Raw genomic sequence first — 21,674 nt, forward strand, 5'->3', positions numbered from 1 at the left:
CATCCGGGTCGGATGATGATGATCAGGAGGGCCGAATGTAACATGGAGTAAGGCTGAAGGCTGGCAACAACCCGGTTGGCAGCGCTGTTGAGCAGCAACATGATTGTCGGAAATCGAAGTTATCGACAATCAGTCATCGAAGGAACGATCGCAAGGCAGCAGTGGAGTTGAGTGGAAGTCAGCGTTGCAGTCAGTCGAGTTCTCAGCAGCAGTCGTTCGGTCACAAACTAAGAATACTTTATATAATTACCGCATTTAGAATTAAACTAATAATTAAATTAATAATAAACAATAATAATAAACAATCTTACATATATTATCTGCTCTAAATAAATTGGAATGCTGTGCACTTAAAGAAAAGTAGATTATAGTTCTTACTGCTTTCTCAAAGAGTTTTAAAACTAAAAAGACATTTTTAAAATCTCTTAATCTATTGTTTTTCTACTTTTGCACCACCTTTCTATACAAAATGTTGAAAATGCTTTACTCTGTAGATGTGATAGATAGATAGTGGAGAACGAAATTTCTGAAATGGCAAACAGACTTTAATCAACAAAATACGAGGCACACTCAGAGCAGCTGTACACACATCCTTGGGTTTATCTTTGAAATCGAAGCCGGCCTTCCACTCGCATTTGGCCTAATTGATATTCATTTTATGCATGGCTCTCAGCCTGGCCAATGGTTCTGTTTACGAAATATGGCTGCATTTCGGCCAGCTCAGCCGCCTCCTCATATGTATCCTCATCAATTTTCGGCCCAGACTAATTAAGATTGTGTTGGAGCTGGCTGCTCCTTGGGGTTTTACTTTTGTCATAGTATACTTTTCAGCGCCAGACTAATTAGTCAGTGCAGATGAAGTTGTTGGCTCGGCAAATTGAGTTGGAAATTCAATTTGGCAAATCACAAAACGAAGGACTTCAATAAAAAAAAAATAAGTACATTGGAAATGGCATAAAAAATGACGGCGGAACGAAGTTCAAATAAAACAAAGCAGCAGATAACAGCAATCAAGCGGCTAAGGGCAGCACTGTGAGAAAAGTGTGGTAACAAGTGAAATCCGATTGCCATTTAATCCGTATGAATATTAATATCAGGCTTGATTTAATTTTTACTTATTGTGACACTTCAACATACTTCAAAGTCGGTTTGAAATACCCAATTAAGGACCAATTTGTCCTGATATTTCTTCCGAGTGTTGACGACAACAAAATGAAGTTCGCAAGTCTCCCGGGGAACGAAATGGCAGGGAGTCAGGACTTTAAGGACACCAATGAGAGCCACGTTAGAAATGACAACAAGGATGCAGCTGCAATGGCTTCCCACGGCCATTGTTGCTTGCTATTATCCTGCCACTGGCAATAAAAACCACCGCCGTCGTCGCTGCCTTTTATTTTCTTGTTGTATTTTTTTTTTTTTTGTGTTTTGTGCAGTTGCCTGTGCTGTGTGTTGCCTAGGATTTTTGCAACTTTCATGCCAGGAATTTCTCGGTCACTGACATGGCCCAAACGACAGCAACGAAACGCGGCTTTTGTTGCATGTTGCAAGTTGATTTCTTTCCTTCTCCATTTTTTTTTCTCTAACGTTTCGATGCTGTCGTCGCCGCTGTTGTTTTCAGCTATGTTGTGGCCTGCGGCGTTCGTTGTGACAAAAAAATCTGTTTTTGGTTGACTGCCTAACATTGCTAAATGTGCATAGGGAGCGACAGCAACAACCTCAACGAAAATAGAAAAAACGCTGAATAACTAAAGCTGGCTTTCTTTTTGCTGGTGTGTTGGCCAACATTAGGAAACAAAAACGAAATTCTAGGAATATGAGTAGAATAATTGCGAAGATATGAATGAAGGTTTCCACTTATAATGAGCAAAGCAAAATGGGAAAATCCAAAGTGGAATACAGTATAGTACATAAATATTCATTATCTTAAATCTCGAAAAAGAAAATCATAAAATAAAATTTTAATTTGCTTAAATTGCAAGGGTAAGCAATTTTCTCTGCGTGCAGAAACATTTTACAGCTCATTTAAAACAATCACGTAAGAATTTCCATAAATATCAGTCAATAAAATAGTAATAAAAGCCACCAAACATTTTCCCCCACCACTTCCACCATACAAATAGCAACTTTCCAACGGCAAAGTCAAATTTACTTTTCATTTCCAAGAAAACTTTTCCACTCGAAGAACTTAATTTTGCCATCGTTTTCCCGCAATTACATTGCTCCACTGTGCATCGACATTTATGCGAAAATCTGACGTCCATCCCCGAGCAATAGGAGCACATAAAAAGCTAGAAAAGCGGGGAAAAGCGAAGAAAAAACTTTGCATAGCATATTTACACATGGCCTTTGGCATTGTTTTCACAGGCGGCGCGATATCAACATGCAGGTCGACTTCGTGTTGTTGCTGTTGGATGCTGTATGTTGGCTGTTGGCTGTTGGCTTTTTGGCATCCTAAAATAGTTGGCGGCCGTCTGTTGTGGTTAGCATATTCAACTTGTTCTACTATTTTTATACCCATTTTGTGGGCCCCTCCGCGCTGCCGGCTCCCCGCTGCTTGGCTCCATTTTGGCCATGTCGAACACAAACAACCAAATTGCTGAAAAGTGGCTAACCAACCCAAGCACACCCATTGAAAAATCTTTCCGTTAGCCAAGTTTCCCTAAGTTTGACAACGGCGAAGAATGTCAATTTGGCTTGACTTTGTTTCCATTTATTGAACATTTTATTGCTATTTGGGATTGCGATTGGCTTTGGCCTTTTCCACTCATTTTCCACGACAGCTTCACGAAAAGTGTCAAACTGCCAAGTGACACTTGCAGTTCGCAGCAAAGGAGTTTATATGCAAGGAAAATTGAACAGAACAGAACTTTATCAAAATCCAATTGATTTCGAAGCGGTGGCTACTTTCATTGACCCAAATGGGCGCATATAACTTTCTACTGGCTGCCACAAATACAATTTAATAAATTTCATTAGAAAATCTGTTCCTCCCCATAAAAGTTTGCCAAACCGGAAACTTTTCGGCACTTGACAAAAAATAAATATAATTTGGCACGGATTCGGTTTAAGCTATCGTTATAAAATATAAATGATAAAAAATGAGAGTATACTTTCAATGGGTCTGATATATTTCAAATGACTTTTTAACAAAAAAATAGTGTCATTTTTTGTTATATTTTCAAGTTTGGAAAAAACTTTTGTTTTAAAATGAAATTTTTGCCTTGTTTACTTAGCTTTGGTTGCCCGTTTAATTTTCTGGCCATCGTGTATGTTTGGTATCGATAGCCTTTGGCCAGTTTGCTACCCGAAATCTGAGGCAAGTTGGGGAACTCAGTTCCGTTGGCAATTCGCAAACATTTTCCGGTCAATTTGTTGGAAGTTCTCCGGCTTCGATTAACTTTTGCCAGTGGGGGAGTTTGGGGAAAAGTTTCGATTCCTATTCCTTCTCTTGCAAATAACACTTTCATCGGGCTGAAATTTAAAGTTTGTTTGTCGGGTAGGTGTCCAAACTGTCTGGCCAGTAAGTTATTGGGACTTATCTCTGCTCCAACTTTGTGTATATATAATATTTATATATATATGTATATAGGGCAGCTCTCATAACCCATAACCCAGATTTACTCCCACACAAACTTGAACTTCTCGTTTCTTTCGCGCTTCTGCTTTATTAAGTAATAAAAATGTGTCAGCTGCAGCTATAATTTTTTTTCAACCTGAGTGTTGTCAGCTCATTCGACAGCTCGTAAAATACAAAGAAAATAAAAACATTCCCCTTGCATGTTTATTTGATTTTTTTCACATAAAATCTGCAGCGGCATGTCATTTATAATTTGTTCAACGGCGGTTGTAAAATGTTTTTTTTAAATTTAATCATTTCGCTAATTTGTTGAAATCTCGTTAGCGCCCTCTCGTTATCATTTAACAAAATAAATGCCTGGCAAGCGAATTTCTGTCACTTCTGGTGAGCATTGTAAAATATTGTTTTTCTAGGGAAATGTGCCCTTGGCCTCTTACCCAACCATGCTTATCGTTTTGAATATATTTCCCAGTCTAAAGCTTAAATTCAATAACAAATGGGTCGATTTTTTATTTGTTGGCAACAACAACAAGAATTCGCGACGATTTATTTATGACATAAAATTATTACCAGCCACGCAGAAACACCCCCAATTCCCTCAGCAAAACAGCTATCATAATTTTTGCCCTGTCAAAGTTTGCAACAATTTTTCACGATTTTGATGACAAAAAATACAAAAAAAAAAAGAAACCAACGGATACGACGACGGCGGAGAGGCAGAGAAAAATGCGTTTCAATATTGCATTCACGGCTGCCCCTTGGGAGAAAAACGAGAAATGTATAGGATGCAACACTATGGGAGGTTGTTATAAAATATTATATACATATAATGCAGCTGCTGCCCGCAACTTTGTTTGTTGCCTTTGCAAATTCTGTATGCCTGCTTAATTATGGGGCCGATTTCAGGCATTAGATCGTATTATTTATTATTACAATGCTGAATGAAAACTGCACGACCAAAGTAAACTATCAATGTAAATTAATTTTTGCTTTTATATTTTTTGCGCTGCATTATAATTGTTGCAATGTAATGAAGCCATCGTTTGTGGGTCGCAAAGATAGACAAAAACACACTAAATCAACCATAATTCAGTTTAATTTATTTTCGCTGATAAAATTGCACAAACAAATTTCGTAATGCATTTGATTTAGTTGTTTGAAAATAATAATGAGAATATAAATTAAATATTTTAGAAAACTTGTCAGAGCAATTTTCATATGTGTTTTGATTTTTGAAGTTACAAGAATTTATTTAATGATATATTTAAGGAGCTTGAAATAACTTAAGTTAAGTTAGTTGCGTTGTTTAAAGTTTCATACACCTTCGTCTTGTAATAAGACTTTTATTTAAAGTAAACTCTGTTCATCTCAGGCGTAAGTCGTATCTCTTTTTTTAGCCTTTCTCCGCGCTTCTCAAATATTTAGCTAAGTACTTTTGCATGGCATATTCTTCACCCTACTTTCGAGCAACTACAGCCGATGGCTAAAATAACAGCCGAGACTTGAAATTGTTTAGAGCCTGTGCGAAAGACTGTGTGTCGTTGCGGGGAGGGGCGGGTAAAGTTTGCGCCCAAGAGTGAAAAGCGGGAAAATGTTGCAGTGGTGACGGCTGCCCAACGGGTTCTCTGAGTCACTGCTGCGGTCCCCGTCAAATATGCAGAGTGGTCGTCTAGTGAACAACATCATAATGGCAGAAATCTCTGGGCACATTAACATAATCGGGCAACGGGCCCAGGAATGGTGATGGCTCTTGCTGATGCCTGGATGCCAGTGGCAGCTGAACAACATCATTTTCATTTGCACCGAGCATTTTCCCAACGAACTGCTCCCCCATCTCCCCCTCACTTCTGCCGCCTTTCCTTTGCCTTTGGCGACGACTACAACAACAACAACTGAGCCGGACGACTGGGTTCGCGATTGTTTGGCGTTGGTGGAATAAACAACGCGACGTGTCCAGTGCAGGCGAAACGAGCGAGGGGCGGGGGGAAGGTGCTATTGGGGCATTGGGGGAGGTAATGGGGTCCAACAAACGACAGTGTAAGACAGTTTGAAACCCGCAAAGTTTTCGCTTACCATGCACTGCTCCATTTTGCTCTGACCTCTTGACACTCGCGAAAAATTGCTGGCCTAAAAGCTGTGGTTAAGCCTTCGGAAAGAAATTAATCAAATTGAAATGTATGTAACATAGTTTACATAGTCTGGAATGGTATTATGGTATCATATGATCTGTATAGATGATTGGTAGGTTATTGACTAATTTTCAGAGTGGCTTCAAAGTTCGTTCGATTTCCTACCAATATTTTCTTGCGGTGTTGAGTTCTATTTCCCTTTCGCCTTGTCTCGTTGTGCACGCGCATAAATCAAAACAATAAAGTTCAAGCGAAACAATGACGACGACGATGATTATGATTATGACTATGATGATTCCACGATGACGACAACATCGTTGACGTTTGGACAATGTTGACGTTGCCCCGGTGCCCCATTGTTTTGCGAACCCACTGATGGCCCAGCTCCTCGGTTTCCATTCCCCATGCCCCGTGCTCCATTCGCCATTCCGCATCTCAGGTCCCTGTCCACTCTATTGATGCGCTGCGACAAATTATGTCATTGAACTGCACTCGCCCTGGTTTTCAGTTGGTTCGTGTCGTGTCAAGCTAGAAATGAAAAATTACACTGCCAAATGCCGAAATTCCCAGCGATGATGATGTACGGGTCATGCCTTTGAATAATATTTATTTAATGCAATTTTTCCAAGCTGTATATTTGCCTAGTCTATTTTTCGATTCGGCAGCAGGAAAGCAAATGCGAAACTAGGACAAACAGTTGAGTTTGTATACCCCGAAGAGTTGTTTATGTCGAAGGAGAGATAAATTGCGATGCCATAAACATTGATTTGCGAAGTAGTTGCAGATGGTGTGCGAAAATATTAAGAAATCATTTTAGACCAAATTAGGTGGCCATAGAATTAGCATCAAGTATACGCCACATGGCTCAACCGAAGTGCATTTAATTGAACTGTGATCCAGTTCCACAGCTGACATTAATTCAACAATTATTAATGGCCATTAGGCAGACTGAAGCAACAATTCAGACCCCACAATACGAGAGAGACTATGTCTAATGGATAAAATATTTTTATGACGCTCCGCGCCATAGACGAGACATGCCCCGTATAAACTGGGCCATTATTTATTGCTTTTACATGAGGCAGGGCCAAAAAGGCCGTGGCAATATCTCGCTGACGGAGCGAATGGATGGAAAAGTGGAAAAGCGGGGTGGTTCCGAGTGATAAAGCTTTTTGATGGGCCGCCGCAAAAGGAGAGCGGGCATGATTGGGGGGCGGACAGGCGGGACAGGACCGCGCCAGGACCTCCTCGCAGGAACTCTTCACGGCATATCCCCATTGGCCATCGTGTGACGGACACTTTGTGGATGACCCGAGCTTTTGTATATTAATGAACATTTCTCTCCGTCAGACGCCTCGATCCGTTTCGCCTCCAGACCTCCGAGTCGTCCCCGAATCCTCCCCGTCGATTATGCGGCAAACCACTTAACCGTGTCCTGGATACCCCGCTCAATCCAGAGTCGCCATCGCCATCGTTGATGTTCATTATGATAATAAGTGTGTGCTGGGTGGCGCCGGTCATCGAGGGGTTAACGTTGCGTGCTTAAATGTCGCCAATTGCGTGTATCTCAGTTCTCAACCGATATGGGTTTTCTATAAATATACAACACACATGCATGCACTTGAAGAAAGGGAAGTTATTTAAATAAGCATAAGATATATCATTATCTTACTTCACATATAAGGTAACAATTAAAAGTTCTATATTTGGTATCAACCTTAAAGTTCTGCTCTACCAGTTTACCCCATGCAGTGTTTCTTTTATAAAAAATACTTGCTCTACTTTTTTAAGAAAAGGAAAAGGATTGTAATTAAATGACGCTCTTGAGTATTTTCCAGCTAGCTTTTAGTAATTTCCTACTTCTGCGAGGATTGATCCGGTTCCGACTTGACGCATATATGCCTTTTCCGGAGTGCACATATTTATATATTTAATGTGTGCCCCACAGCCTGCCTGCAGTGCACACGGCGGCTGTGTGTGAGTGTGTGTTTGCTGCCCATAATTATGCAGCTGGCTTAATTATAAAACGTTACTCTGCAGTTAACCTGGGGAATTAATTTATACAACCAACAACAAGGCGGCAACAACAGCGAGGATGAGACCATGAGATGGCTGTGTGGCACGGGGCATATATGTACATATATCCGTTTTCAGGGGACGTTCAATCACAACGCCAGTTACTGTTCCACAGTTTATAGTGCAGAGGGTGGCGAGTACGGCTTTCATTATTACATTGAGGCCGGGTTCATTAACTAATTTTAGCGCACACAAATAGCATAATAAATTGATGAGAAAAGTGGTTGAGAGCGGGGTGTTGTGTGTGTGTGTGTGCTACCATAATGGTCGAAATTGGGCTTATATTTGCATGGGCTGCTTTTGGACCAGGGACAATTTTGCTGACCAGGGGGTAAATATAATGCCAACACTAAAGCTTAAAGGGCCAAAAACTATTAGGCCAGCGAATGATGATGAGCCGGCGATTTCCTTAACATTAATGACTTGATTAAAGAGAACCTCATTTGCCTCATTTGCATACGCCCAGATAATTGATACTGCAATTATCTCTAATAGTTAAACAAAGCCATTAACTGATTAAGATTTATGAACGTCACCGCTTTTTATTTCTTCATCTATAATGGTATATATATGTTTTTTTCTCTCAGTGCATTGGGCACATGCCGATTAATTGAATTAACTTGGTGCTGTTGACATAGCTCAAGGTCTTCCCCGGGCTATACACCCTACATTCCGGTGGCAATGGAATCACTTCTAATGCTTCATTTGCTCTCATCCGCCGCTTATCGCGTTCCAATTGATTGCACACTCAGCCGTAAATATGTAAATAATTATGAAAATGAATAAATAAATGGGAATTGCCACTGCTAAAATGAAATCTTAGGTCTGGAAATTGTTTAGATTGTAGCACAAACGTTAGGGATTGAAAATCATATTATAGATCACACTTTTTTCTCAGTGTCCAAAGGCACAATATTTATAGATGATAGCAGAATAAGAGAAAACTGAATTGAGCTTGACTTTGTTGACTCAAATCTCCAGCGGCGCACAAATTGGGGCAGCAATTCGTTTTCTTTAAATGGACGCCCACGTGGCTGGACTCCAGTTTTCTGCCCGCGTATTGCCCCACCCCGAATCGTCGACGATTCATTTCCCTCTTGTGGAACCATTGAGTCGCAGGGTTATTGTCAAAGTCTGCAAGTGATTTTGACTCTTGGGCTGGACTCTCCTCGCCAGAGAAGCCGCAAACCGAACCGAGAGCTCTTCCTTCCACATGCCACTTCGACCGCAGAGCCAGAAATCCATTCTGTGGCCTGTGAGACACCTCGACCTACCGATAAACTCTCCCAAATGTTGCAAGTGCAACCAACAATTTGGCTAAGATTTCGGCGTGGGTTTTGTCGGAGCCGAGAAGAGGTGGCCCACGCATTTTGGCTTTTGCTCTGAGCCACACTGAGTGACAGTAAAGCCTCAAATTGCAGACAGCGGCTGTGAGCCTGTTTCCATCGGCTTGTTGGCCAAAAGGGGGAAGGGGTACAATTGGTAGTGCAAGTCATAAGCGATGGGGCTGCGTTGGTGTTGGCTTTCCTGGTTGTTTCGCTGTTTCCCCTCGGTTTTGGTTTTTCGTTTCGGTTCTTTGTGTAATTGACCGGGCGTGTAACTGGTTTTGACTTGTTATTGGCGGAGGCTACCATTGTAACTGCCTCTGCGAAAGTTTCTTGCCAGATTCAGCGAAATTCAGTTGTGACCCAAAAGGCAGTGATTAGGATGTTTGCAAAATGGCAGCAATGACTGCGAAAATATATTGCAAAAACCGAAAATCATGCTATATAATTTACTCACAATGTTTTTTGTACAGTATATGCTATTAGTTTTTAATATTTTAGTACTTCAATGTACTGGTCTTGTTACATTTCCTATCTTATTTGTTACATTTTTAAAAGTAAGTTTCAGATGTTGTAGTACACATTTCTTAAATTTTAAATCAAGATGCAGGTAGCTATTTTAAAGTTCTTCTAATTAGGTCTACAGCGGCCAAGAATAATATACATATGTATGTATGATATCGTGAGTTATTTCAACCAAATGATGTGGGAATAATTTATATGCAATACACATATCTAGACTGCAGGCAGGGCCCGAAATAGAAAATCTCGCATTCCCCCTGCGATTTTCCACTCAGAACCCTCATTAGTAGAAGACTCGAGCGCAGGGCAGACAGTTTTTCAATTGTGCAAATTGCTCACCAGAGCCACAGCCTCAAGTGTTAAGCACTTGAAACCCCTCGGATTGAGATGCGTCCCCCTGGCACAGAGGCTCTGCCTCAAAACTCCCCCTCCGCTTAGCGAATTGAAATAAAAATCAAAGTGATCTAGAATACATTCAAACACTTCGGACTGGCATTTTATTGGTGGCTGAGTATTTTTAGACAAAACTAGGTCAGTCAGTCTGACGGGCCACCTGCTTTTGGCCCACTCCTTTCACCCCCTTTTTGGCCCAAATCAGCTCAGTAAATCTACAAATGAACGTATTGCAAGTGTCTCCTTGAAAAACTGGGCTCTTCTTGCTTTGGCATACGTAACTTCGATTAATTCAAGTGAATTGTCTCTTAAGACCAAACTTCTTGGTATTGAGTGGGATTTTAATGTATTGCTAATTTGCCAATTTGAAATATGCACACATATGTGTGGAAAATAAATGAATGTTTTTTGATTTTCTATATCCACTTGAGAGTTTTCAGCTCGCAAATGGAAATTGTCGGCCGGCAGATGAAGAGCGAAGGAGAAAAGCTCGAGGCCAAAAGTGAAGGAAAAACAAATATAAAAACCATTAGGCAAATGTACATGGATAATTGACAGAAAAAAGGAAAACCAGCAAGCTACACAATTAAGGGGAAAAGTTGCGGGGTAAAATGGTAAAATGGTAAAATGCTGAAATGCTGGGAAGAACAGAAACACTTAGGAGGCACTTCGGTGACACTTGACATTCGCCGAGTGAGAACTGTGGGAATAAAGGAAATTACGTTACGAACAAAGGAAAAAATTAATCAGAGAATTGTGGGAAAATCCAGGAAATTCCAAATTACTTTATAAAATTTCTGCTACAGCCGAGATAAATGATTTTTATCCGTAAATAATAGTGTTCTTGAGTGCACTTTTTATTATGAAATTGATAGCAAATATTACAGTAAGCAATGGCAAATTGATTGCCCACCTATAAAAATAAATTTATTTCCTTTCAAATAGCACTTAATTGCTTTTGGAAACCAAAAGTACAGAGTACAGCAAACGTTTATTTGCATTCAATGCACACTTTTCCTAGTGTTTGCAATTAAATATCAACCTATAAGTAAATGGAATTTTCATTTAGAATTGTGTACTAAATTAGAGAGTCACTCTAGAAGCCTCAAATCACTCCCAGTCAGGCTATTAATCTGTTAGCTTAAACAAAACCCAGAAATCTAAGAACAAACCTCAAATATATACAGAATGTGTCAATTTAATTGTCTTGCTAACTGATTTATAGCAACATTAATAATGAAGAGACTCGCACAGAGAACATTGAAAGAACATTAGGCGATGGAAATTCCAATGCAAAGACTCACACGAAACCCAAAGGCGCTAAAGTGTGAAAAACTCATTAAGATACAAATTTGTTTATAGGTATATACACAACACATTCTCTTTTATTTTTCGGCTGGTGCGGGGGAGTTGTAAACTCTATGCCCACGCATCTGGCGTGGAAAAAAGGGGAGAAATCTATATGGGAAAGGCAATCAGGCGTGGCGTCATGTAATGGAAACGCAAAAGTCACATTCATCAGTCAAAATAATAACCAGACAGAAACAGAAACCGGAGTATTCAGACTTGAGGTCTTGTCTTGTCAGTTTGGTTAAAGCCAAAGTCATTTGTCCAGACTTTTTTCCATTGCATGTCTGTTTGTTTTTGTACACACTTATTGTAGCCTGCATTCAATTTACTAAAGACAATTGATTTCTTTTCTTTTATTTTTTTTTGTATTATTGCCGAGCACAAATTGAAAACGATTATCAATATGTTGGGCACTGACAGGCGGCTTTAACGGTGGGGTGCTGGCATGAATGCGCGAAAAACTAACAAGAGCTGGAAAAATAATGGAAATACTATAGAAGTTGGAGTGGGGAAAACAAAGCCACAACAAACATTCGCTGACTGATAAATGGCCAGCACAAAAGGCAGCCAAAAGGGCCAAAAATACAACGGGCGGGACTTTCGGGGGTGGTGGCATCTCGGGGGTGCCCTTCATTGTGCTACCCCATGTTGATGCTACCGCTGCTTGCCACACGACTCAATGCAATTTAGGGAAAAATATGCTGAGGGAGCTTCGCATCGCTGCTCCACCTCGAGCAATGTAAACAAAATGTATCGTAAAATAAATAGTTTTCAAAACCGTTTTTTCAAGCAGGGAGGGAAAGGGATCCCAGGGAAAAGGTGTGAAAACTTGAAATCGTTTTCTCCCCCTTTCCATAATGAATTCAAAGTAAACATAAAACACTTTCAAGAACTCACACGGCTAATTCGGATAAACTGCGTAAAACATGTGCGATTATCTAGATATTAGGAAGTGACAGACACAAATGCTCGAAATTAGTTTGAATTATTGAATTACTCAACGGCAAAGAGAAAACGAATAACTAATGGTATTAATAGATATTCTTATTATTTGCGAAAATATTTACCTTTTGTACTTAGTTTTTGAAATAAAACTTAAACCTACTTTGTCTTGATTAAAATTCATTTGGAGACTCTTTGAGATAATTCAGTTTGGTTTATTTCTGCGTGTTTTGTGTGGCTTATCTTTGGGGTAGATGCTCGAAACTGTATGACGAGCAAATCAGCAGCTAACAAATAACAATTGAATGTAAAAACTTTAGAAAAAACCCCAGAAAAGAAAACCAGAAGTGAAAGACACAGATAGACTTGGGGGCAGGACAACTTTTGGTTTGTTTCGCTTGGTTTCCCGGGCAATTGAAGAGGAAATTAAACAAGTTTGCCTAACGAAGAACGCGCAGAAAGTTTTGGTGCCAGAGCGCCTTAAAGTATGCGGCATCATCAGAAGAAGAAAAGAAGTAGGAAAAACCCCGAGCAAAAGCTTTCCCGACAACAGCACCAACTTTTTCCTTTAGCTTCTGCTTGAATTTTGCTGCTACTACTGCCGCTGCTGCTACTGCAGCTATGAAAAGCGGGGTCACGGGGGCGTGGGCGCAAGACGGGGGCGTGGCAGCATTGTCACTGCTGCTGCTGCTGCTCCTAAACTTTTTGAATCAATTTAAGTTTTGACATTTTAATGATAAATTTGTAACATGCTGAGGAAAACAAGGGCAAAGAATGCCTGGCTGTTCAAACCCTCGCTTTCCGCAGTAATTCCTGTTGCGACTCCTTTTGCAAGACTCCAGTTTATAAATTACTTTAAGTGTTTGCCGAGATAGAGGGCAAGCGGTTTGCTTATGAACTGAAATGAAGTTCGAAGTTGAGCGCAGAAATTGAAAAGTATTTTCAAGTGAAAGGGTTTGACTTTCCCTGCTGCAACTTTTGCACAAGATAGATTTGTTTGAAATGCTCACGGATGTTAAAGTGATACAATTGCAGCTCTGTTCACAGTACCTCTTTATAATATAGAATTTATTATATTTAATTAATTAGCTTATTTAAGGTTTAAATTTTTAGATACTTTTCACAATGCTTCAAGTCATTAAAGCTACTGCTTGAATTTCCCATTTATTCACCCTCGAAAACGCACACAAATGGTTATTTATCTATTGTGTTATCGGGAAACACATGTTGGAGTATGTTTATCGAGAACATAACATCATGACAAACATTGTTGGCCATCTAAAACTCATTATTGACTCATTTCGCTGGGCCATAAAGCGCCCCGAAGTATGTTGTCTTTATTTTTCGTTGACAGCCGGCAGCCATTTCCAATTAAACTGAACACTGTGCCCCACAAATAAGTTGGGGATTGCTTTATATATAGATAGATATATGTATGTACATGTAGGGCCATTAAGACCTTTGTAAACTGCGGCAGGCATATGCACTTAATGGCTAAGCACACCACACTCACAAGGACAAATTCAGGGTAGACCTCGAGATATATATTCGTATCTATGTACTCCAAATGCGGTTTTGGCAATTTGTCGCTTTATTTGCGGCTTCCTTAACACTTTGTTTACATTCCATTTGAGGAGACCGCGCCAACAAATTGACAAGTTTCGTTGGTAAACAGTAAGGAACCCACATTTTTGTGTAACCTTACACAAAATAAAGTGCCTGGCGCCAAAGGCAGGGCAACCGAAATGCCACCATCAATTAGTTGTGATAACGATTATCGATAAAATGTGACATATAATTGAAAAGGGCTGACAACCAAGGGTGCCACAATCAAATTACTGTAGTAAATAAACGCCAGGCAACTAATTGAGCTCAATTTATGACTAAATATTTGATAGACTAGATATTTGATACCTGCAACTCTAAATAATTGCGAAACGAAGTTGTGAACTTCAAATTGCCAATTTAATGATAATATAAATATCAATATTAATCAAAAGCTTAAGACTGTCTGTCTACAATTTAGTAATCAGTATAATATTTTAATTATACATTTTGTTTACTATACTCTCTAAAGGGCTAACAACTTTTGACCTGATTAGATTAAAACGCTTGTGTGTAAACAAAGATATGCGATTTTCTTAGCTGATGACAACTACAACTTCAATGACAACTATTTATTTATAACGTTTACGTTTCTATTTCGTTTGCTTTGCAGATAAGAGGACGACCCACTGGGACGGCAGTCAATGTCTGATTGCGAGCGGACAGTCTGGAACTGGGTCTCTTCCGTCTTTATATGACTGATAATGGCCGTCTGCCCTGTCCGAAAGCACAATTGCAACAACAGTGCGCCACAATGGCCAAGCAACATGAGTATTTGAAAATTTGGAAACATATCAAGTGGCGAAATGAAAAGTAAACATAGCGAACTGAATATTAATGAAAACCAAGAGATTTATGCGAATGAACATATAACACATGCATATTTATATAGTAAACTGGACTGGACAACTGAAGAATAAACATTCAATATTCATGCAACGGAATCGAAGTGCCATAGTGAATCGCGAGTGTTTGCCATTCGTTCGCTCTGTTTAGTCAATATAGGTATCATACCACACATATCGCCAATTATACAGATATAAAATATAATATAGAGAGTACCACCGAGGCGGAGCGACGACAATATGACAATATCGGGCGGCAATCAACATAATAACAATGCAAATCGCAAATATGAAAAACTCATTAAGCAGCCGCAGATGCAATTTGGTAGCTCCGTGACCGGCACCCAAACGGATGTGGATTCCTGCCGAGATGCGGACGCGGATGCGAATGCTGTCGGCCAGGACTTTAGCAACTTCAATAAGCATTTCGGCAATGGTCATGCCATCACGGATCGCACAATGCTGCTGCGTTTGGAGGACGATGTCACCACCGCCGCCGGCATTGTCACGTACAAGGGTAAATCGAATGGAAATGGAAATGGGAATGGGCACGGGAACGGGAGCATCGGGAGTATCAGTCTGGATTTCAACGGCAGTCCTACCTCATCAACGTCAATTGGCATCGCCAGCGGTAGCAGCAGCATCAACCACCTGGCCAGTAGTGGAGGCGGTGGTGGAATCGGTGGCTCCGAGCCAGCCGGTTGGATGTGCCATTGTTGTAATTTAATTGCACGTCGCTGCTTTGGCATCAACGTTCGACGATGTGTCCTGGCGCTCCTGGCCATTACGGTGGTTAGCATTTTCTACTACACGCATTATGTCGATACGGGCGTGTTTAATGGGTGAGTACCGGATGAAATCAAATGAATCAAAGAGTGACCCTTTGACCAGGATGCAATGCGATTAAAATTGTGGGTTGATTGTGTTTTGTGGGAGATTACGGAAGATTTGATTGGTTTGTTTGGCGGCTTAAAATCGAATTTCCTAATGTGTACCATAACGAAGATGGGATTTGAAACTTACCTCTATTAACTACTAAACTTTATCTGGATTTAGTTTTCATGGCATGAATATGCGAGTCAGGTGTTATTGGCTTGGTTCAAAACTGGTTTTGGCAATCCCGTCCTTCAACCCTATTTTTTCGTGGCCATTTCGCGAATTCTTTTTGTGTTCAAGTGGCGTCGATGCCGGAAATGCACTTCAGTCTGCTCGCTTTTGCTCACTTTTTGTGGGCCATGAATGTGGGGAAGCGTTTTGTTGTGTGCCGTGTTTGATTGGATTTTTTGTTCAATTTCAAGTGGTTTACGAGGGAGCCAGGGAGGCAAATTGTTTTCAATATGCTGCAAATTAAATTAAAACAGGTGTGTGGCTGGCCGAAAGTAAAAAAAAAAGAAGAAAAAAAATCACACAAAAGGGTGTGTGTAAATTGAAAAAAATGTATATGTGGAAAGCAACCCTTTTTTCGTAGTAAACGAAAAGTCATGTTTTTCGTGGCGAAGATTTAAGGGCATTTTCATTTCGAATTTCGCTTGGCTCACGCAAAAACAAGCACTAAAATTTTAATGCCTTCTATGCGCTTCTCCAACTTTTAAGTCCCATTCAATTTTTATAGTACCCCAAAAGTTTCACCTGACCGCCTTATCCACCTTTCGCAAATCATCAAGCGATTTTTCTATGGCTGCACCGGCCCAGCGACAAATAAAAGAATGGAAAGTTTCATTCTACCCATTGCCATCGACAAGTTCCACTTTTGCTTGAGTTCAGTTCAACACCTTTTTGGTTGGCTTCACGCTCAAAGAAAACCCGGCAGTAGCAGCAGCAGCAGCAGCACCTGGGGTTTCTTTTTCGGCTTCCCGTCTACTCCATGACATACTCGAGAATAAAACTCATTTGGTGCAAGCTTTTCGCATAGGGTGAACTCCAAAGTGGTACTCGAAATGCGGAAAAGTGGGCGGGAAAGCGGGAAAAGCGGGTGGAAATATTACTCATAATTGTGCTGCGCGTAACTAAAGAAGCTCTTTCTGCTGGCTGTTCGCACTAGTTGGCAGCGTGTTCTTTTTGCTGATTATTGTGCGAGTTCAGAATTTATGCCATTTCCGAAATGGGAATCGCGGGTGTATATTAAATTTTTCTCATGAAATTTTTAGCTGACTGCCAGGTAGCAGTTATTTTGCTCACCTGCCTGCTGCCTGTTAGCTACTTTTGCGCGCAATTATGGTTTACAAACAGTTCTACCGAAACCCCATTCCATTTAGCCTGCAGTAGTTGCACAAACAACCAGCGAAGTTTTTGATTACTTTCATCAAGCGTTGCCAGTAAGATTGCTGCAGGACCTGGTTGCGTGGGTGGGTCCTTGTTTTTCAGTTTCTGTTTCATTTTTTTCGAACTTCCCTACTTTCCAGCACGCCAGCTTAGCTAGCGAAAACAACAACAACAACAGAAAAGAGTCCTGCCCTTATCCTGCTGGCTGCCACTAGTTAAAGTGTTATTTACATTTCCCAAATGCTAGTTGATTATTAAATATTTACCCTGGTCGGGCACTTGAAATTTAATTTACGGTCCAAGACTGTGGCAAAGTTCATTAGGTTGGCTAAGTGGGTTACCATCAATCAGGCCCAAAAAGGTCCTGCCTTATATTGAATAACCCAAGTCCGAGTAATTGTCCACACGAAATGCGTGCGTGTGTGCATGTGTGTCTGTGTGTGCGTATGATAAATTTTAATGAATTCAGTCGGCCCAACTACATGATTGTTGCATGCATATGGCCAAAGTGACGGTGTGTGCATGTGTTGCTGAGTAGATACACTTGAAGAAAAGCCAAGCCTTTTAAACGTAGGGTAACTTTGATTTATAAGGGCTACGTATTAAACCCCTCGATTGCCAATTTCTCTAGATCGACGCAAAGATCCTTGATCCTTGCTTGATAACATGAAATACTTCCAGTTTTTTGAGGTGCAAGCGGTACTTCTTAAGGCCCTTCGACTGTTGCGTGCAAAATGCGGAAACAAGTGACGTGCCAAGTTTAAAGCCAGCCCTTCTCCCTGATCCCGTGAGAGTATGAGTATAAGCGTGTGTATGGGTACGAAGGGACGCTTGTGGGCGTGTCCTGCATCCTGGCTTTCACTCCTCCGCTGCTGAGGTTGCCCCTGTGGCCATAGACGCCAGTCGGAGTCTGATGTGCGTGTTTGTTTATGCTGTCTGTCATTATTTGCACTCGCACACCCACACAAAGCCACTACTAGGATCACCCACACAAATATGCACACACACACTGGCATACATATGCATAAATGCATTTGTTTTTGCTGTTGCTGTCTGCCTTTGTAGGTGCAAAACGCATTTTGACAAAATGCAAACGTACGTGATTTGCATGAAACTGACTGACTGGCAGAGGGGCGCTAGAAATGGTAGGGGGGGAGGGGGCTTGGTGTTGGGGGAATGGACAGCTGGAAACACCATCCTGACAGGCCGGCAATAATTGATTTGTAATGCAAAACCCTGACAAAACATGCTGCAGAAATAAACTAATTTACATGCATTTTTCAAATTGTGTAATTCCTAATTCCGCATTTGAATAAAGGACCAGTTGCAAATTGAGTTATATCGAATTGGATTACAAAACTTTTAAATAGTGAATTTTGTACGTTTGAACTATTCACTTTCCATTGTTTGCATCTTTGCAAGTTTTATTGAATATATCTTTAATTTCTGTTGTTGGAATTTATACTCAACATTTTAAACCATTCTTAAATTCTGTCCGTTCAATAAGCAATTAAAGTTGGTAATGTTCTGCGATATACTTGGCTAATTTCGCTGACAAGTGCATTTGTTTAGCTGCTATCCTGCGAATGCGCATCCGACTATCTGGTCGCCTGTCACGTGCAATCACAACGGCTGTCGCCAAATAAACACGTATATATGTACAAACACAGTGCTCCACATCAACGTACATATATACTACGACCGTGTGCGTTTGGCTAGGAACATTATTTGGTTTGCGTGTTAAGTGCGATAAATGCAATTTGATGTTAGATGTTTTTTTCCGCAGGACGCTGAAAACTAAAACTGGTATAAATGCACTGAACTAGCGCCAAAATGCCCTCGATAATCAACACATAAATTACTGCTGTCGGTCGAGTAATTTGAGCGTAAATAGCGAGTGTTTTTGTTTGCGTTGTACATGACGTATACGTGATGTGATTCACATTTGCGTGCATTAATTGACTAAATATTTTAATTGAAAATGCGATTATAAACGACAAATGGCCGCCGGTCAGTATGTACATCCATCGATTGCCTGAACGTTGTTAAAATACGATTACATATGCGTATTTGCACAAATCCATGCGGCAAAAGAAACGACAGCGAGTGGAATGCATTCAAGGATTCCGGTACATCCAACACTGGAAAAGCACTGTCTGTTTGTCCGTTTGTCGAGTGCTGCGAAATGCAATAAATAATTACGTTTATTTGCTTTAAATGCAATTACAAACAAACAAGCAAACACACAAAAGGACAGACGCCGCTGGATGGCGACGCCTCTTGCATATTCCGCGCCGTCTGGCAATTTCCCGACTTTTCCCCGTTCACAGTTCATTTGGCCTGGGCGAGTGTCCAGCGAAGACTCCCAACGGGAAGTCCTTTTTACCATTCTGTGTTCTCGTCCTGCCCTGACATTTTCCCACTCATTTCCCGGCTGCAATTCAATTGAACTTGCCTTGCTTGATTTATTTAATTAACTTTTTTTCTCTCACATCTCCCCTGGCAACCCGACCAACCGACCGCAATCGTTGAGGAGTCGTCGATGTCGAGGCTTTATTTCAAGTGTTTTCATCGGTTCCCATTCTGTAGATTTTCATACTCATTGTTCTTAAGTGGCCGGCCGCCTGCCGGAGAAATTCTTAATGCTCGAGTTCGAAAATATGCGAACAGAACAAAGGGAAAATACTTGACGCACAGTGGCGGTACAATATTATTCAATTTGCCATTATAGCTTTATCCCAAAGTAAACCATTTTGCCCGAGGAAAGTTCCGGTAATGTGAGCGTTCGTTTGCATTATGAAACAGAGACGGCAAGTAAGAAGCTGCATTATAGTATTAAAGCATATTAAACAGCTTTAATTGGACGACTGCAAAATACTTAGAATACGTATAAAGCATAGCTCAGAATATATTTAAATAAAATGAATTTACTCTTTAAAATATATTCATGGCGCTTTAAAACCAACTGAAGGCTACAACCGTTACGTGTCGCATCCAGTATATAAAGTTGCAGCGTATCCTTCGGGTGCTCGAGCCACAATGACACTGCAATATTGTTGGACCTGCTATTGCAGTCTTACCCCAAAGTAAACGTTTTCGCTGCTCTCCAGTTTAATTTACTTTATTCTGACATTGACAGGCTTCGACCACAAATCGCCAGCGATATTTCTGGCCAAAAGCTGCGCTTAGTTTACTCAGCCCGCTCATTTCGCCGGCTCGCTTCTCTTTGCTTTTACCATTTCTGTTTAAGTGGGCGCTTTGTCTTCGTTTTAGCTTGGTTTTCTTTTTTTGCATTTGCCCAGAACTCTTCCCATTTTGTTTGCCTTATTCATTTTGCTTTTTTGCGGAGGGGAACTAAATATTTTTTACGTTCCTTTTTTGTCCTCAGATATCCCTTTTCTATAGCATATACACATATCCTTGTGCTAGATTCGCATTTTATTATGCATTTGCTGCGGCGGCTGGGGCTGCCCCGTTTTTTTGGGTTTTCCTTCGGTGAAAATCTGCATTACGTATGCGCCCTGTTGGCCGCGCTTCTCGCTTCTGCGGCTGCTGCATTTGCTACTTTGCGAATTTATTACAAATTTTTACATACGATTTATTGTCTGAGCTGCGGTGCTTGCCCAGCTCGGAGCAGCTCGAAGTCGGTCATAATATTCTGGGCCATGCGGCTATCCCATTGTGACGAGGGAAAAGCTTTAAAGTCCCACAAGTTACGTATACGTACATGCTGGAAAATTCCCTACATATACATGTATGTGCGCTCACGGATTCAATAAAACCGTTCCGCGTCATGTCTTTCAACTTGACTAATAAGCCTTGGCCACGCTCATGGCCGTAAGCCTTTTCCTCTGCTCTGCTTTTCCATCCGCTTGCCCCGCCACTTTTCTCCCAGCTTCGTTGACAGTGCAACATTTGCAAGAGAGCAGCGAGCTGCTTGCCAAGTTTGTTGCACGCCCGCATAAATAACACGTCGCAAATGCATAAACTGACTTTTTGTTGCCTAATTTATGCAGCACAAAAGACGAAGCTACGGCCCTGGGACCCCGCCCACCTCCTAACGCCCCCCGCCCGCCACCTCTTCGCCAACGGAAACGGAAATTTTGTGCTGTGCACAAATAAATCAGCCAACTGAGAGGCCAGGCCAAAACAGAACAGGTTGCACGAAAATGCAAACGAGAAGGCTGAGTAAGCAGCAAAAATTTCTTCATCATGCCGCAGGACTCGGGCGTCAGGAGTCACAAAAGTTTTCCCTCCGCTGATCAACTATGAAAATGTCCTGTAAGGATTGCAAGAACTGGCAAATAGTTACTTTGTTGCGTTCACAGGGGAAAAGATATGAATAAATGTGGTTGAGGGCCAAAGAAAATAATCAATCTATTGTCGACTGCCTTTTGATTACAAAAGAAATTTTTTTTGTTTGTTAAATGTTAATTTAATGAATAGCAAGGATTTTATGGAAAAAGTTTTGCTACAAGTTTCTGTCAGGTCATCCAGAATTTATTGCTATTAGCACAACAGAAATGTAAAGGAAAAGTCGTTGAAAGCCTTAATTAAGGTGTAATGAAATTCAATAAAGTCTTTGACACACCAAATGCAGATATATTTGTATATATGTTAAACAGTGCAGAAATAATTTCACATGAAT

The 21,674-nt window shown here is 40.8% G+C and overlaps 1 protein-coding gene across 1 annotated transcript in view; it reads left to right on the forward strand.

Moving 5' to 3' along the window:
- Positions 1-21,674, forward strand: part of LOC117141971 (bifunctional heparan sulfate N-deacetylase/N-sulfotransferase) — a 58,838-nt gene that overhangs the window by 17,765 nt on the left and 19,399 nt on the right. Inside the window, exon 3 of the mRNA XM_033305770.1 lies at positions 14,533-15,606. Coding sequence (XP_033161661.1) covers positions 15,005-15,606 — 602 coding nt within the window. The 5' untranslated portion in view covers positions 14,533-15,004. The remainder of the gene's footprint in view (positions 1-14,532; positions 15,607-21,674) is intronic.

This window comes from Drosophila mauritiana, chromosome 3L (assembly GCF_004382145.1).
Source record: "Drosophila mauritiana strain mau12 chromosome 3L, ASM438214v1, whole genome shotgun sequence".
NCBI classification, from domain to species: Eukaryota; Metazoa; Arthropoda; class Insecta; order Diptera; family Drosophilidae; genus Drosophila; species Drosophila mauritiana.